At 46.9% G+C, this 19,012-nt stretch overlaps 1 protein-coding gene across 1 annotated transcript; it reads right to left on the bottom strand.

The window, feature by feature from the left end:
- Positions 1-325: 325 nt before the first annotated feature.
- On the bottom strand, positions 326-17,759 carry LOC136004390 (alpha-protein kinase 2-like). The gene is made up of 10 exons (XM_065660846.1): positions 16,416-17,759; positions 10,640-12,608; positions 8,426-8,573; positions 7,898-8,025; positions 7,771-7,806; positions 6,631-6,905; positions 6,428-6,516; positions 5,712-5,929; positions 4,875-4,923; positions 326-1,098 (listed from the first exon to the last, which is right to left on the bottom strand). Exons 1-10 carry the CDS (start codon positions 17,757-17,759, stop codon positions 864-866), a joined length of 4,491 nt encoding a protein of 1,496 aa, XP_065516918.1. The 3' UTR covers positions 326-863.
- Positions 17,760-19,012: the final 1,253 nt, after the last annotated feature.

The following is a 19,012-nucleotide window of genomic DNA, read 5'->3' as shown; positions in this document are numbered from 1 at the left end:
GCATCCTGAATGAATCATTTCTCTTCAGCAGAGAGGTTCTGTCTCTAAGCCACACAGAGAGGCCTTGGTACTTCTAGTTGGAAGTGCTGTGAGGTAAAATACCCCTGTGGGTAAAGGTTTATTTCAGCTTGTAGCTGTGTGACAATACGCAGACTCCATACCTCTACCCTACAACAGTGCTGTCATGGGGTTAACTTGGATTCAAGGAAGCTTGAAAGGAATTCTCTGGAGAATCACACAAGTTGCCCACTTTAAACTGATGACATCACTTAGTGAAGACCTTAAATATGCTAACTAATGGGAAATGGGAAAGAAGACAGATACCTCCGGTCATGAATGGCTTTGTCTTGTATTAAAAGACATGTAAATGGGAGAAACAATTACAAGAGGGAGATTATAGTGGGATTACAATACACAAAGATCTGGGAAAGAAAACAAATTCTCTATAGCAGCCTGAGCAACAACACTGTGCAAAACTTGTAGTAAGTGGCAGCTGAAATACGTGGATGTTTTCTAGCAGCTGAACCCACAGAGTCACAGACACAGACACAAGGAAGGGAAGATGTTCTCCTGTGACATGTGCTGCACTCCATGTCCAGTCTCAAAATGTGCAGACACCAAGTCATAGAAGGGTTGTATGATACTCCAGGTGGATGGCTTAGTGTGTCTTCAAAACCTTGCCTGGTGTTAAATCCCCGGTGCCACGACCATGGAATCAGTTCCTTCCTTTGCTGCTGGCATCAGCATGAGGATGACTCCAGAATGATGTCAGGAGGCAAAAGCCTGAAGCTGTCCCCCCTGGTCATTGGTGCCCACCACTACTACAGGTCAGGAGGAGGTTCCAGAGGGTGAGACAGTGCAACTCAGTGCTCTGAAGCAATGAAGTCTCTAGGTTCTCTGGCTTTTTTGGGCACTGTTTTCTTCATAGATGATGAGTTTGGAAGGGTTTTGCTTTTCACAGCTGTTGCTTTCCTCTGTTTCTGGTGAGAGGTTCGGAGGGATTTCAGCCCCAGCATCTCACAGTACTTATTGCACTGGTGGAGGGCTCTGAACTGCTCGATGAAGGAAAAGGAGCAGTTGCCTTTAAACCCTTTGTATCTGTAGCAACAAAGAAAAGAAAAAGCCATATGGTATTTCAAAGTTCATTTTCAGCATAGGGAGGCAGAGCGTGCCTGCTGGTCATGAGCAACTGGAGAACACCAAGCACTGCTGTTTCTGCCACAGAGAAACAAACCCAGCCATTGGGAGGGGAAGGAAACCAGGCAACAAGCAGTGGCAGAGAGGGAAAAGGATTAAAGAGGCAAAGTCCTGGAGCTCCCTGGCTACTATTCTTCATTCCAGTCAGCTGAGAATGCAGCTGTCTGCTAGCTAGCTTTGTCTCAGTAACATAGAAATGAATTCTACAACTAGAGGCAGTTCTCTTGACCACCATGAAGTGACAAAGCTGCTGCACAAGGTGTTGTCAGAACCATAAGCTGTTTCCATCCAAACATGTACCTATCCTGTGTGCCATGCTCCTCTCTTATAGACTTGACTACCAGGATCCTTTTCCAGTGCATGTTCAACCCTATTCTCCTGGTTCACTGGACACACAATGTCCTCAGATGTGAGCTGTGAGTTATCACTGCACAAACCCAACAAGCTTTAGCACTGAAACGAACACAACCTGCTCACTGCAGCATTCCAGAGAACTTCCTTTCTGCTGCAGGCTGCGGAGTGCTAAAGAAAATGGTGGTGCTCTGAGAAGGTCAAGCTCTTTCTGAGAGCTAAGGATTTCTTCTACAGAAGGATGGTGCCAATGTGGAAAAGATAACAAAATACCTTGCGAAAAGGGATGATGGCTGCCTCCATTTATATCTAACTGCCCTATTCTGCATCTCTAACAACCACATTGTGAGCCTGCTCCAGAGAAACTACTCAGCCAACTCCCATAGGCAGCCAGATGAACCTGAAAGGGCTAAGAGCTTATTTTCCTCTCCTCTCCAAGTAAGGTTTGTGCTGGTTTACCCAAAGGATGCTGAAGTGGGGAGCCACTGTTGAGCTCAGCAGGGCATGAACTGTTCTCTCCCTCCTTTGGAGAAATAATAGACTTGAGGCTTTATCCTTGAGCTCCTTTACCAGAGGAGCTTCAGGTATGTATGCTCCTAAGTTCCGGGGGCTAACCTGGCTGTGCTCAGCAAGAAAACCTCTTGATACCACTGCTCCTGGCTCCAGGAACCAGCTAAAATGGAGCTGGTGGCTTCTTCATGTGCTTTTCTCATGCTGTTACATTCTGAGAATACTCATTTCTTTGTGGAAATCATCTTGGAATGAAAAGGTTTAGCTTTTCTCATGCAGTGAATACAAGTCTGTCTAAATGCCTTTCCTACCTGTATTTGGAATTTCCTGTATGTCTTTGGAGGAACATCTTAACCAGGAGCAGAAACAGTAGCTGAGAGGGTACTCTGAGTAGGAGACACTTTAAACCTACAATTGAAGGCTCTGCTAAACTAACTACAGCTATAGAACTCAACAAGTGCAAAAAATAGCTGCAGCAAGGGCACAACAACCTTGTGAGCAAGAGACAGACCATGTGAGGGGTTTTATTCCCTAGCTTTGCTCCCCAATGAGCCATCCCCCCTTCCCTTCTCTTAACACAACAGTTTGCATTTGTCCTTGCGGCTCCAGATGTGCCCCAGGTAACTCTCCTGCCCTCTGGGAGCTGAGAGGATGAATGAGCCTGCTTTGACTCTGCAGGGTGCCCGCAGACCAAGGAAATCCACAGACAGCCCAAGGGCTCCCACAGGCCCCCCTTGTGTGCCTCCAGATGTGCTTTGTCTTGCACAGACCTGGTGCCCACAGCTTGTTCTAATCTGGCAGGACCTGTGAACTTGATTCAAAGCACTCTATAGCTTGTGGCAAGTGTAAGTGAGGAAGGTCTCCATTCTACTGCCCCTTCCAAGCCTTGAGAAACATGAGTGTGTTATTTTGCACAGCACACACTATTACTCACCGACTAGATGTTTGATAATAAAACCTAGACAGAATTCCATCCTCCAAACCTGACCCAAACCAAATCTTCCTTAAACCTGAAGTGCTGGATTTGGCCCCAGGCTCAGCCTCCGCATTCAGTGGCTCTGGTTGCCATGTGGAGTTAAACTAAATTCACCAGTGCCCTCAAAGCCGACTGTCAGGTCCCCATGTGGTAAACACCACTCCCACCAAACACCATGACCGTGGGTCACCGTGTTCCTGAGTTCCTCCTCTTTGTGCCTGGATAAATATCTGGGCACTTCTTGCTTACCAGAGCCAAAGCCTCTACAACAGACCTCGTTCAAAGGAGTGCCGCTTGTCCCAGGGCTCCTCTGAAATCCCTGCCAGGCTGCGTGATTTCTAGTCAGGCTTTGCCCTCTGCTGACAGAAGCTGTATTGCAGCTTCTGCAGCGCAGGAACCACTGACACTTTGCTCTGGGTTCTTTCGGGTTTCAGCTCACTGGTAAAACACACATAGGAAGGGTAAAAGAGCAGAATAACCTGGAAGAATTCCTCAAGAACCACGGAAGCATCCCCCAAGGATATCGCTGCTTTGCCTTGATGGGACTGGCCCGGGTTTAGAAGAATTGGAGGTAAGAACCTGGCTGTGATCAGTGAGGTCCTTCCCCTGCAAAGGGGGTAATTCCTGGCAATTTCTATAGCAATTATATCAAAAATCACTTTTGGATCTTAAAATCACACCAGCATCACACTGTATTTTGTGGCTAAGTAGGACTCTGCCTGTTCTCCCAACAGGACCAGAAAATATCTGCTGTCTTGCAGCAATGTCATCAGCTAAATGACAGCCAAAATGACACTCATTTTAAGAGGTTGCTCAGGAAGGGAAATGATATTCTCTTATAAATGATCATAGGTGATCACAGAATCCTTCCTACAGCTTGCACTGCATAGTCATTTCTAACTGCACCTCCTCTTCCCTAGCCAATGTGTTTCTGTAGGAGGAATTGCCCACAGTGAGCTGGACAACATCACCCATTAAAGCACTTCCATAAATCTGATTCCAGGCAAGTGTTGCCTAGATAAAACTTTCATGGCTTGTGTTTTATAAGTGGATGATGTAACTTCATTTAACCTGCTTTCACTTTGGCTCCGCAGCTCAATGGAAGGACTGAATGGATGCCAGCTGCAAACGTTAAGGGTTTTCCCAGATTCATAATGTAACAAATACTGTGAGGTTCTTCTCCTTTAGTATAAATACTAAACTGGAATCAGTTTCTCAAAGCAGAACATTAATTTGAAGGCATTGATCCCCCTCCTCTGCCCCTTTCCAGCAGCACTGCCTGTTCCTGTCAATGGCTCCTTTGGCCTGTGGTGTAACTAAAGCTTTAATCAACAGACTTAAGAGAAAGTTAGAACATTAAAGGCCTATAGGTTTACACAAAGGCTTAAATCACCCATAAAGACCTGAAGCCATTGTAAAACTACCAGGAAACAGGTCTACTTAAATATCCTGAGCTGGAGCCAGTGCTGGCTCTGTTTTTCCAGCCCTGCCTTCCTCTAGCTGATGGACCACCAAGCAAAGTGCCTCACCTCCTTGTAAGCCAGCAGAGACCTCGATTTCATGCATGAAGCACCCTTTGAACAAGCATATTTTGAGGGAGGCATGAAGCAAAAGAAAAGCCCAGCCTACAGTGTAGCCCTTTTAGAACAACATGAATGTGTTTCCCCCATAGGTGGTTCCCACAAATATGATCCAAAAGGAGTTAAAAGAGTCAGATGAGGATGCTTTTCTTCCACATTGAAGCAAGAATAGCTTTCAGTGCAGCCTCCCCCAGCACGCACTGAGAAGAGATTGATGTGCAAAGCAAAGCCATGCTGTGAAGAAAGCATTTTGCACTCACCCTTTGGCCAGTGTTGCTATGCCAACGTCGGTTAACTTCATTCCTACACCTACAAGCAGCAAGGAAACAGAGAACTTGTGTTACACTGGAATAGCACCAAATCTAGAGGCATTAAATATTGCTCATTGATTCATGGCTTGCATTATTTGTCACCATTTTGCACAAGCATCTGAAGGTATCCCAATAAAACCAGGATCCTTGTGCTCTGTAGCACTTGCAAATCCTAGAGGTCAGTCTCAGACCAGTAGTTCACAGATAGTAGGTGATAAGTAGCGTGCAACTTGTGCCCTGTGCAGGCAGTCCGTGGGGTAAGGAGGGTTACATTTTGGTTTTAAGAAGCAGACACAATCTCGGCTGACACCTGTCCTGTGTATATTTATTTATGGGCTTTGTGTGTTTGATGTTTGCAAACTCAGACTAAAATGTTCTTAACTGCTTATTTGTTTTGCGAATCAAATAGCAATAGTCAGGCAACCTGACTTTCACTTTCTGGATGCAAGAGCCCAAACCCTTTCTCATTCAGTATCTCCAAACACTCAGGGGTTTAAACCTATCCCTTTGTTGACTTGTCTCTAGGCAAAACCCAGTCCTGAAGATGCAGCTTTCTGTACAGGAAAATGATGATCTCAAGACCATTAAGCATTAAGAAATGTGAGGAAGCCATTTCTTCTCCTTCCTTCTCTCTTTGAAGGCTAGAAAAGAAAACACCCCACCTCTGCCTCCTATCTTTTGTTCCAATCTGCATGAGATGCTGCATAAAACAGGCACAGGCACACTGCAGTTACAGGCATTGCCTGGGAGAGCCACCAGCCTGTACCATGCATTCACACAACTCACCTTGCAGGTCAGTGACAAGCAAGCTCCCATTGGTCTTCTCATAGACCCAGTGCTGGAAGGTGCAGCACTTCTGGCCAGCCTCAGAATCCCTCCTCAGGAAGTTCACTTCCTTGCCATCCCTGACGGAGTACTTCACAAACTCCCCAACCAGCTCCTCCTCCACTGTCGCGTAGGGGATGTTGTTGGCAGGGCGATGGACAAGGAAAATAGGAATGATCCTGAAAGCAAGGGATAAGACTAGTAAAATCCAGAGACTTCTGTCAATGAAGGAGTAAGAGACAGAGTAGCCAGTCATCTCAGAGAGGGAGTAATAGCTAAGCCTAAACCACACCAGGAGACATCTCGATAGGGCTGGTACCTCCAGAACATAATCACGTTATCCTCTATGAGCTTATTTCTCTTGGTTACCAAAGTCTTATATCTTGGATCAACAGTGCCAAAGGGGTAGCTGCTGCCACACTACCATGAATACTCTCCTCTAAATGTATATCAAAACAGGCCTTTTGCCTGCTACTTATTGTCTGTGCTCCTTATTATCCTCCTCTCATGGGAATGGAACCTCTCTCAGCACCCTGATACTCAGTATTATGCAGGTCATGACTCCAGCTGTAACACTGTCCTCAGAATTCCTCTTTCTTCTTTAGGAATTACAATGGGCAGCTGTGGCCCAGGACAGTACGTATGTGTAGATGTATATAAAACAGATATATACTCACTCTGGTACTTTTCCAAAGCCTTCCAAGGGTTCAGCTTCAGCTGCATAGATCTTTGCATACTCTCTTGCAGTATTCTGGACGTAGCATTCCTATGTTACAAAGAGACACACCTATGGAATATTACTCCACACATTAACAGATGAGCTGTTTGAATATTTGAAGGCTGCTTTCCCCACGATTCCTGCTGCCAAAGGGGAGCTTACCTGCAGTGCAAGGTTGTAGTTCTTTTCCACCAGATCATCCTGACTCTTGGTCCCATAGGTGATGGCATTGTGCACTTTGAGCACACAGGGGTGCCCAGGGCTGAACACTGGCACAAGCCCCTGCATCACTCTGCTTCGGAAGGCTTTCCTGTGCATGCCTTCTCCAAAGTGAAGCTCTTCTGTGGCTATCACTCCACGCAGGTTCCCTCCAAAATAGCTGTCACTGATGAAATCCTCTCTAAACATGAGCTGCATGAACTCAATTTCCTCCATACCTACAACACAAAGCCACTGTGTTCTGCACAGCATCCTCCTACAGCCACAGGGTGGGCATGGAAGAACAAATGCAGCCCTCCATAGCAGGAGGAAAATGCTCAGCGGAAACCCAGCACATGACCTCACCTGTGTTAGTAAGGGCTTGGAACCCTGCTCTACATGTACCTTGTTGCCTCTACCATTTGAAGTCAGCATGGAGAAAGGTGACTCACAAGGAGAGAATACAGAGTGTAGCAAAAGGTAAAGATGACAAAAGCTGCCAACATGTTCACTCAGCTGAAAGAGTCTAGTCCTTATCCAGTATGGCCATAATGGGAACACCTTTCCCAGTACCAGCCACCCTCACTGCATCAGCTCCAGTGCTGCAGGCTGGCATTTAAAGTGGTTCTTTTCAAGGAACATCAGTGAAGAAGCTAAATAGGACAGCAAAGGTGCGTGCTACACAGCAGTGAAGGCTTTGCAGCTCTCTCTGGTTTGGATTCCCTACACTACTGCACACTATTGAGAAATTATAAACTCAGTTGCAATGCACTATCTTTAGCTGCAGCACAGCAAGACATACACTGAGTGTGATTAAACACAAGTTAACATAGAGGGAAAGCATTCCAAAGCTTCATGGCCATCTTTCTCTTGGAGTATAGTTACAGAGCAGGTGAGCACGTGTCCTCATGTACTTGGTGTGTGTGTCTGCAAGACATGAGGGGATGCTATTGCACTGCTTGCTGCACTAACTGAAGCTCCACAGCTAAGTGCAAGCCAACAGCTTGTCATGGTGGGTGCTCCAACACCTGCACAAGCCACTGCATCCTACATGAGGGTATTTCCCCTCCAAAACTGCCACGAATTCAAGTCACTTTTACTTACCTTCACAGTTCTGGAAACTTGAGAGATGTTCTAATACTACAAGGAAACAAAGAAACACATTTTGTAGTAATAATATGAACGAGAACTGCCAGTGTCATTATTCCTTACAATGATAAATGGGATTTACCTTCTGAAGTCAGATTAAACTCAGCAGTCACCTTCCCATACATATTGTTCAAGCAGCAGTAATACATTCCCTGGTCTTTGTTACTGGCTTTAGCTATTGCCAATGAGACAGGAGAGTCATCTTGGGCACTGGAACAGAACATGGTCATTTCCCACATCAATACTTTCAGAAGATCTTCCCTGATTATCCCATATATATTTCCCAAAGAAGGAACAGTGCTTGGGTCCAAACCAGTTAGTTAGACTGTGGCTGGGATGAAGGGAGATCTCCATGGAACAATACTGAATATTTTGGAAGTAAGAATTGTAGCTAGAAATGGCTTTAAATCTCTGTTATGTATTTCATGTTATTCCCAACAGTCTGAGATACATTTATCCTATGAAGTAACATGGAATGCGAACAAGGACCACTATTAATGCTCTGTGTGAAGAGCACCTAGCACACTAATCCTCTTAAGAGGCACAAGAGTAAATCACTGGCACATGTACCCAAAAGCTACTCAGAAACTACTCAGGAACATCCACTCACCTCCTCTGCAGCCGAGCCAGTAACTTGGAATCTTTAGTCCAGGTAATAGTGGAGTCACTGTGAATGTCACCAAACTGACAGCACAGCTTAATATTCCCAGAGCAGTCAGGGAAGAGTTCCGCCTGGATTCCCTTCAGCAGCTTGGGAGCTTGGAACAGAAGAGCCACAGTTTAGGATTAGGAGATGTTGCTTTGGCATTAAAAGGAATTCCAGAGTGATTGGAAGATGTTAAGAATGTGAATCTGGCAACACTGGTAACTAAACATGAGTTATCTGATGCAGAAAGCAATGCTTTAAAATACAGAGGTTTTAAGACTGATTCAGTGCCCCACTTTGAATTGATAGAATGGGACCCAAGGGAGATTCTAGACTGAAAAGGCATTGACATTAAATCATTTCCTCACCAAAACACACTCTCTCTGCCTAAAGGACCAGCTAAAAAAGCCTTTGAGAGAAAAGCCTTGAAGCCCGAAGAGATGCTCAGTCTCAAGGTGTTCTTGTATCGCACCTTGCCAGGATGAGGCTCTCAGAGATGCAGCGATGTCCCCTAAAGCCCAGCTGGAGGGAGGACCCCACACTATAAGATACCTGCATCTGGTACTGTCAGTGGCCTTTGCCACTTCAGTTCCAAAGTATTAGCTTCCCACCTGAAGGAAAGTCCCTACCTTTCCAGCCACAGGGCATCTGGTTCTTTGGCTGACAAATCCAAGCCCTCAGGTTCCTGGCAGTCTTGGTGGCCTCGGCAGTCCTGGGGTAAGGGTTGGACTGGCTGATCTTACAGGTCTTTTCCAACCCAGTTGATTCTATGATTCTAGGTTAGGGGAGGAGAAGCCTCTGCCCGGCCTGGTTCTCTGCTAGGACTTCTTACCAGCTCCCAGCACGTGGGCATGGCGTGAGCAGAAGGACGGAGGCTACTCGGAAAGAAAGTGAATCAACATATACTTAAGGAAGGGTTTTGGGATCATGACACATCCCTGTGCTCCAGTGAGCCACCCCTGCTAGATATAAGGGACGTACAATGCAAGACGTTCTGTTTCCTCCTGTGTTAATCCTGCGAATGAGCTGGCATGACACAAGGCCCCTGGGGGGGATCCCATGCCCGCAGTCTATCTTTCCTCAGCTAATGCTGAAGGAATGCTGGATCCAGCATGAGGGGTAAGGCACCTGGAATTCACTGCTATGTTTAACTTGTAGTCACTTAAGTCCTTAAGCCTATGGATCTTGCTGAATCAGGGCTAAAATGACACAGGCAGTATGTGACACAACTGCAAATAGAACTACCACTGTCCTGACACCAAGTCCTCCCTCGTCCAGCTGTAAATAACACAAAGGAGAACACTGAGCATGTACCAAAGGAATCATTTCAACCTCCCCACAATGCTGGGGCAGAGCCAGCACGACTCTGAGGTACAGACACTGATTTCAATCTGGACTGAAGCACATCAGGAGCAGGTGAAGGAGAATCAGCCTCATCTGCTGCAGGCCTGAATGCTTAAAACCTTTCCAAGCACAGCCTCAGGTACATGGCAAGAGCTCAGGCACCTCTCAGTGCCTGCAGCCTGCTTACTGTGCTGTGCAGAATGTGTCTCTCCTCCCACACATTCGGCTCTAGGCAAAGGACTCATCTTCCAACAGAGAAAAGATTGGAGGTTTTAATGTGATTTGGGAAGCAGAACTCTCCCCAGAGCACAGTGTAATGAGAATCTCTCACAGTTGTGCTGCTTTAGACCCTGTTCAGTGTTGCTCTGATTATTTTATGTCGAAAGTCCTTGCAAAGCACCCACAGAAACCACAAACATCTGTCCAGCTGTTAACACTGCTGCTGCTCCTATCTGTATCTTGGTTTACCTGGCAGCAACCTGAATCTCCTTTCACTTGTATGCCGTTCCAGTTTAATATTGCTGACTTCAGCAGTGTCATTCACAACAGTGGTAAGAGGAATGTAGACCCAGCAGCAGTCACCAGTCAGGACTGCACAACATGTGGCACTACTAATAACACTACTACTTGGCTAGTAATAAAACCAGCTGGTAACTAAGGCAGGGTGACTGTGTTTGGGAGCCACAGTGTAGCAGCTCACAGAGCTGGAGGTTAAAACCAGTGAGGGCAGGATATGGCTTACACCAAAGGAGGCTTGCAGAGTGCTTGAATTTGAATGTCAAACTGCAGCCAGAACATGGGAAAGAACAGAAATGAAACTCGACCTTCTCTTACCTTTGCTCTCCTTTTTCACAGTGAGTTTCCTTTGCTCATTTCTATCTTCTCTCTGACTCACTCCTGCCTCATTCCTCACAGGCTTTGTGGCAAGGGCAGGATCACTGCAGGCATCTCCTCTCTCCTCCAGACGGGGCTTTTTGGACAGTGATGCTGGAGGTAACTTCTTCTTAGCCCCAGCAGCTACATGCCCACTCTTTGCTGTGTTGTGTTTCCACTTGATGGGCTCAGCTTTTAATTCTCCATCAGACTTGAAGGGGCTGTTACCAACCCCCAGATGTTCTGATGTACTGCGAGGGGCAGCTGCAGCCTGGCTCCCTGAGGCATGCCCAGCTCCTGAGACACAGGGAGCTCCAGCCCTGCCAATCTCTCTCTGTTCTCCTCCTGCCTTACACAATTCTACGTTCAAATCCCTTAAAACCACATCCCCAGGAGAGAGGGTGAATGCTACTCCTTGGGTTTTTACTTCTGGCAGTTGGTCTGCGGTTTGCAGTGGATTCTTATGTGTGATGCTTTCAGGAGTCTCAATTACAGTAAGATTTTCCTGTGCATTAGAGACAACTTGGGAATTGCGACAGTCATTCCTTGAAGGGAGATCACTGTCAGGATCAGTGTTGCTCTGTGCATTCAGGGCTGAGTGGTTTCCTTTCTCTGGTGAACTCACTCCATAACTTTCAGGTAAGGTGTTGACAGAAGAGGGTTCCTCAAGTGGCAGCTGGTTGGTGTTTCCACTGGGGAAAAAGGCTTTATCCCCAGGGAAATCAGGCAGCTCTTCCCTGGCTGGGTAACAGTCTCTAAAATTACAGCTTTTACCAGTTACAGTCTCATCCATCAAGGATACGTTGTGCTCAGTGGGAAGTAACTGACCAACTGTCCCATGAGACTTATCTGGAGTTTCTTTGTCATGATCGCCACTCTGAGCATCCTTTAATCTTCCAGGAGAACCTGTTTCACATGTTTGGGAAGCATGGTTAATGGGAAGCTCTCCTTCCCCAGCAACAGCCATCTGTATGGATCCACCGCTGTTAGGTAACATGGGATTTGGCTCCTGCTCCAAGTACTCCCCTGGATTTAAGATGATGCTATTTGCTGTAACACAAACGGATGACGGTGCTTCTGGTTTATTTCCAGTGCTAGAATCTAGACACACACCATCTGTTTCTACCACTTCTGCAAGACAAGTGTCTCCTATGGACGCTCCATCTGCTTTAAGTAGGATATTAGAGTCGGTGCAGACACCTTCCTCTGTTCTTTGTCTACTATCTGGCTGTGTAACAGGCTCCTGCTCCTCTGGCAAAGGAGGATCAGAAGAGGTCTTCTGTGCACAGTGCAATTCTGGGACTTTGGTACCTGTCAGCCTGATTTCTAAGCTTGTGATGCCCCTGGTTTCACATGGGATTTGACAGTCTGACTCCTCATCTTCATGAAGAAGCTGCCACAGCTTGTCATGCACTGTAGATATATCAGCACCTCCTCTGCACGCAGGTTCTCCACATTCCAGGCCTGACTTGGTCTGAGCTTCAAGCACAGATTCTTCAGAGGAGAGACTGCAGAAAGTATCTGTGTCATTGCTACCCTGTGAGTCAAAGCTGCACTGTTGCCTTCCCTCCCTTGGCTCATCACAGAGCTTTGCAGAAGAGAGAACAGCACACAAACATTCTTGTTTGTCAGGAGCAGAGCCCATGTCCCGTACAGGGAAAGGTGAAACACCACCACTAACAACATTCATTCCTTGCTCACAGAAGACTTGTTGGTGACAACTTCCTCCCTTCTCACTATGGTATTGAGAGTCGGTCTGTACATTGTCACTCTTTGCTTGTGATGTCCTTTCAGTGCAAAGCACTTCTGGAGCTGGTTGGATGGCTCCTGCACTCTCACAAGATCCAAAGATGCCTTCCTTTTCCATCTGGGGCTCCATGCACAGCCTTTCGCAGGTCTGAGCAGAGATCTGAACATCAGCACCTTTATTCTACAAAGAAGAAAAGAGAAATGTAACTCAGACCCAGAACTGCTGCTTGACACAGGCCTGGACTGGAGTCCTGGCTTGAAATGTTCCTTCTTTGGGGTTTTAGTAGCTGTCAGCAATCAAACTATCAACTTAATGGGTGAAACCAGAATCCTGGATTTTGATACAGATTTAGAACCTGTATCAAAGTTTTCCAAACAGTCACTTTATGCAGGAACAATCCATTCCTCAACTGAGCCAAATTGCCTGACACAAACCCTGTTCAACTGCTCCCCATTCTCCACAGCACTGAGCTTTCACTCTAAATTCCTGTCCCAGAGTCCCTGCCAAGCTTTTGTTGCCAGGGTTTTCCCTGGTTCTCAACAGCACTACATCAATTTCATGGAGGTGATGAGCATCTTCCACCCACAGCAAAGCTGTAGCTTTTACCCAGCTACAAGCTCAACATCATAACTGCTCTGGGTTGGGATTTTCCCTTGGAAGTCCCAGTTTCACCCATGGGTATTTGTTAACGTGTAAGGATGTGCTGGATGACAGCAGAAATGAGCCCCTGTGACACCCATTGGGTGAGTCCTCTGGGGTGCAGCATTGCTGTGTGTGTGCAGTGAGTGCTGGCAGGCACACAGCTCAGAAGTGCTGCTCCTTAGGGAGGGACATGGAATGAAGGATTCCATGAGCTGCTGTGTGCAGAAGAGGCACAGGCTGCTCAGCACCAGGTCCTTTACCAGTGCATGCTTACCTTGAACCCCTGAGCCTGGGAAGCTGAGCTCCACAACTGCTGTCCCTCAGGTGCCCAATGGTGCCTCCTGCTCAAGTCAGGAAAGAGCTCTGGATCTATCCATCTGCAATTGGGTTTTGCTCCCTGTTCTCTCAGGTGTCTAGGGTTTGATGCCACACATGCAGCTTCTGGGGTGGTTCGTTTACGATTTCTAAGGGAAATCACCCTGGGGATGGTTAATGGCTAGTCTGGGACCCACATGTATAAAAGAGGAAACCAGCACAGGAAGCCTGACTGGGAAGGGTTGATGCTGGTGTTCATAGGGAAGTTTAGGCCAAAAACATCTGCAGAGAGGCCAAACAGAACCAGAGACTGGGGCAGCTCAAGAGCCTGAACATACATTTAGTGCCATATCTGGGAGGGTTTCATTAGACAAACACATGATTCTGAAGGAGAGTTCCAAGGGAAACAGTTCCTCTCTCCTGAAATAACACTCTGGTTTAAATGGCTCACCTGCCTTTATTGCTAAAGAACTCAATACCTGCAGGTATTCCTAGTGCTTTAGGTGGAACAAAAGACATGAGCTGCAGTTTTTCCTGCAGATGCTCACTGACAGCCTGCCAGCACACTGCTATTCCTGCTGGAGAGGCAGAAAAAGAGGATGTTAAGAAAGAATATAGGATTTCAAAGGACAGAAAGAGGCCTCTGCCTTTGACAGCAACCCAGAGCAATGGGCTCACAGCACAGCTCTGAAGTGGTACGGATGATGGATTTGTGTGGCTCCCAGGAAAGGCTGGAGCCAACTACAACCCAGGTGACGAAATGGGATGTTAACTGCCACCAACCCCTCCAGCCTGTTAGAAAGGATGAATTGTAGCCTCTCAAACTCTCTTGTGAGATCTGTGGCACATAGTATGAATATAATACTCAGAAATGAAGCACGCAAACCACTTACAGTGAGTTATTCTGCATACAGGGTTTATACAGGGTAAAACTTTGCAGTGAAGTGGAAAACTCTGAGAAATGAGAAAGATTCAGACTGGATTTCAATGGGTTTCATTCCCTAGGTTTCAAGCTAACCCTCATGGGCCAGGTTAACCTGCTGTAACTGCTGTGACACCCTTTCAAATAGTTTCCTTTTGCTTTTCCTTTGCCACTGTCCCAGCTCCTTCGTCCCCTCTTACCCTTCCACCCTCTTCCCATGTCTTTCTGCCTATCTGCTTCTCTCCTTGGGTACAATAACAGCTAAAATAACCTGAAAGTGACACCAGTTTATGCCAGGAAGGCCAAACCAATTCTGTCTCACATTTTATGACACGAGTGACATCCAGATAACAGCAGGATGAAGAGTAAAGCTCATCAGCAGGAAGAAAAATGCTCCATGTGCCATTCTTCTGGGTATCAGCATGAGTATGCTGCTTCTGGCCTGGAACCCCTTTGAACCTGCTGGTTCCAGCAGCACCTCACCAGCACCACTGGCATTCAACAGGCCATAGGCATGGGCTCTGGAACTCAGGAGTGACACCAGCACCTTCTGAACTGACCACTACAGCCCAGCTCTTGAATGACACACCGCAGACTGGCAGCTTCCTGGCTCTCCGCATGGGATGTAATATCATACCATACCACTGGCACAGTTGGCTTTGAGGAGCTATCATTAATTAAACTGTTTTGAAGCATTAGGTACATACAGAGTTTCACCAGGAGCACAGGAGAGGAGCCAGGAGCCTCCCACCTCCACCAGCTAATGGCAGCAGAAGTCACCCAGTCCAGCACTTGCAAAGGTTGTTCCAATTGGAGGCAGCTTGGCTCCAAGGGGAAGTGTAAATCCCTGGGCACTGAGTGCTGTGGTGCACCCTCAGCAGACCTGCTCACCACATGCAGAGGGAAACCCAAAAGCAGTCACTGTGGTTTGTGTGAGTCCCCCACCCTGCTCCTGGCAGAGGGGGCTCCAGCACTGGGCTCCAGCTCGCACCACAGCCCACATAAACCTGTGTGCAGCAATGGGAGGTAGATTTTGTTCTTGCCTGTCTTAGGTTACCCAAACAGATTGCTGAGGAGCTCCTGGCTTATGATATGGGAGCTCTGAGAAGTTGGCCATGCTTTTCCTGTGCTAGAAAGAGCACATTCCATACAGGATGCTTTTGGCTCATTTTCAACACCACCTGATTTTGAACCTACACCTAAATTCCATCTTCACTGATAAATGTAAAACCAGAGGTTTGGCTTTTGCTCATCTCCAGCCCTTTTGTGCACACAGATACTGCTTTCCTATTTGATTTGTGTTTCTTTGTCATAGATGTTTTGTTCTCTGTACAATCAGCTACAAACCTTCCAATCAGTAAAGTCAGTGAGAGATTATTCATGATTTAATACTCATACTTCCACATTTATATATCTCAAGTCCTTACTATGAGACACAAAAAGCATGAGCCGCTTCTCCCACTTAGGAAAACTGTTGGCACATTGTGTGAGTCTGTACAACCATGCTGATTTCCTACCAGTATCATGAAACATGGAGAACACCACGTTGGGGTTTCCTGCTTAACTGGATTCTACACTTCAGCTGGAGTATTTGGCTTTTATATTGTTTGATTTTAAAGCAAAGCTCCATCCACCTTTGCAACAGGACCTCTCTGGACTAAACTCCCACGCTTGTCAGACCCTCAGAGCAGAGCCCTGCTGATTTGTTGTAGCACAATCCTGTTCTTTGAGTACAAACTGAGACGAAAGTGACTCAAAAGACCCTGTGCTCACAAGAGGTATTTGAGGAACTCTGTGGGTTGAAGACAACATTGCTCTGGTAAGACCTGGGCAGCAGCCTGGGTTTCACATTTCCCTGCCCAGCTGTCCACAGTCCCATTAGTGCCTCTCACTATTATCTGTCTCACTCTATAATTAGAACAGCTTATGGTTTATTTGGGCCTTTTTCAACACCAGATTTCCTCCCAGCCAGAGCTGTCATTCAGGAGTACATGAATAGTGTCTTTCACAGTAATTCCCATTTCCCATGATTTTGTGACAAACAGGAATAAAGTGCATTTAAATCAGCAGAGCAGCTCTTTCTATTCAATGAGAAACACTGTACTTACCCTGGGTAAGTCGGTTTCAGCTGGCATCTGGTTGTGCTCAGGCAGGCCCCAAGTCCTTTTCCTTTCCTCCTCTTCTGCAGGACACACACTAGGCTGCATTTGGGAGCTTTCTGCCTCCCCGGGTCTCCCAGTTGCAGTGGCACCTTCTTGACCCAGAGCACTGGATTCCCTGACCTCCGCCGCAGCCTGCAAAGACTGCCCTATAGCAGTTACGTATCTGCAGAGCTCTTTGGGGTTCAGGAACTTGAAGAGGTTTATCCGCAGACTCTCTGTCAAGGTGCACACAGCACGCCTGGGGTTTTCCTCTGGCACAGCTCCTCCCTCCTCCTCCAGCAGCAAGGAGCTTGCCCCCAACAAGTCCTTGTCCGTGCTTTCTGCCATCATCGTGTCTGGAGCCTGCTTTGTCAGAGCAGCACCTCTGCCACCAGCAGTGTCTGTCTCGGCAGGTACATTATCCTTGTGCTTTGATGTGTCCCTTGGGAATCCTGCAGCTGAGTGGCTACTTCCATTATTTCCTTCTTCAGCCCTGGGATGGTCATTTCCAATGGCTGCTGACGCTTCAGGCACTTTACTTTTCTCTTTGTCCTGCAGACTGGAACTGCTGTCCCGGTGGTGCCCAACAGTGAGAGTCATCTCTGGCTGCAGAGTTGACTGGCTGGACGTAGAGGGGTCTCTCCTTACATTTACTCCTTTGAGTTTTGAGTGATGACCACAGAAGCCAATGGTGGTATCCATAGGCGTAGTGTCATCTGACACTTGAATCAGGCAAGGCATTTCACCGAGGAAGTAAGCACACCCATCACAATCCTTGCTCAGCTTTAAATCATCTTCATCATCACTTTCTAGTAAGAATTGTAATTTCTTTTTCCAGATTTCATCCTCATGCACTGTTAGCACGTCTGAACATTCAAAATATTCCAGGTCATCATCAAAGTCATCACTTACATTTGGAATCTGTTCTGGATAACCTCCCCCAGCAGTGGCAGGGTTGTCAGAACCAGCTTTGACACAGCACCTGTGGCCTCCTGTGGGAGGAGCATCTGCCTGCTCACGGATCGGGGTATCAGTGGGGAGAGGTGCAGCTGGGGTGTCACCCGCCTGGACATCAGCTAGAGTCTGACCAGACACAAAGTCCTCCCTGTGACAGCAGCAGTTGTCTGTGTGAGAAGTGATCACATTTGCAGGGCAGGAACCCACCTCCCTGCTGCAGCATTCCTCTGCTTCTCCAGCAGTGACACTGGCCATAAAGTGAATGAGACCATCCTCATTCTCTGACAAATCCCTTAGGCAGGAACTGTCTTCCGGGGGTTTAAATACATCTCTTACATCCATCTTGTCTTCCATGTTAGAAAAGCCAGGGGGATTTCTCAAGTGGGGACAACACTTCAGCTTTCCTGAGCCTTTCACCTCTGATTTCTGAGGAGTCAGAATCTGTGGGATCAACATGGGGTCACCCTCACGGGGTAACTCTTGTGCTGTGCAAAATGTTCCTCTTTCTGCTCATTTTACCCTCAAGTACCCCACATGGTCATTTAGGTCACCAGCCAACTCCAGGGAAATCTTGAGGTCTGTATGTGATTCCAGCTCAAGGCAAGCTGCAGAGCAGGGCATTCTGCTGTCAAACTGTGTCCAGGTCCTGTTCAAAGTGTAGATCTTGCCTTGTGCACCTGCAAAGAGAAGAAACCTGCAGTTTAAAACCCTTCTAACATGGGAATATAGATTCAGTATTTCAGAATCAGGATCAAACATTAAAGCAGGAGCTACAACCCATCAGTCTACTCACTGACACTTCCTGCAACACATTGTAGCTGTCTGGAGTGACTTGTGCTTGGAAAACACACATTCCTAAGCACAACTGCACACACACAGGAGCGCAAAATAGGCTTTAGCACCTCTTACTTAAACATGTCTAAATACAAACAGTAACCTGCACACAGTGTGAATATTCACCTGGGCATGACTCCTAGCAAGTAGCTGCTATACTGGTAGCCACATTGGCACAGCAGCAGGCTGCTCCTGGCATCACAGGGACACAAAGTCACAAATGTGTTTGTAGGAATACCTGGAGCAATCACTCTGGTTAGGTTTTACAGGGGTATTTCTGTTTAAGGCAATTCTATTCCACTTTGGTTTGTTGTTTGTAACATCTGTGGTGAGACGACAATGGCATAAGGGTGGGTAGTTTCACTTGAGCCTTACTTTCAAAGAGCTGCGCAGTTGCAGCCTGGTGTGGCAATGGGGAATGTACATCAAACCAAGGTGCAAGATGTCAGAAGCCTCCCATTAGCTGATTCCAAAGAGATATGGAATCATCTCTTTCCTCTTGTAAATAAAACATGTTTCCTAAGCATTCCCAAATCCAAAGAGACTTGAGATGTTTCTGCATAGTACAAGAGGGACTCTGGGTCATTCTTCACCACAGGGTACCCACACTAATCACAGCAGGACTATTCCACCATCCCGGATCCACTCCTCAGGGAAAGCAGTGCAGCAGAACTGAGCTCCAAGTAACTGTGATCTCATGAAGGATGCATGAAAAAGTGACCTACTTTTACTCTCAGAACTGGTGTGACTAGGAGAACAGTAGGAAAAGCTTT

The sequence above is a fragment of the Lathamus discolor genome, chromosome W, assembly GCF_037157495.1.
Source record: "Lathamus discolor isolate bLatDis1 chromosome W, bLatDis1.hap1, whole genome shotgun sequence".
NCBI lineage: Eukaryota > Metazoa > Chordata > Aves > Psittaciformes > Psittacidae > Lathamus > Lathamus discolor.
Note: the sequence above shows the minus strand (reverse complement) of the source record. Positions and strands in the feature narration are given on the sequence as shown.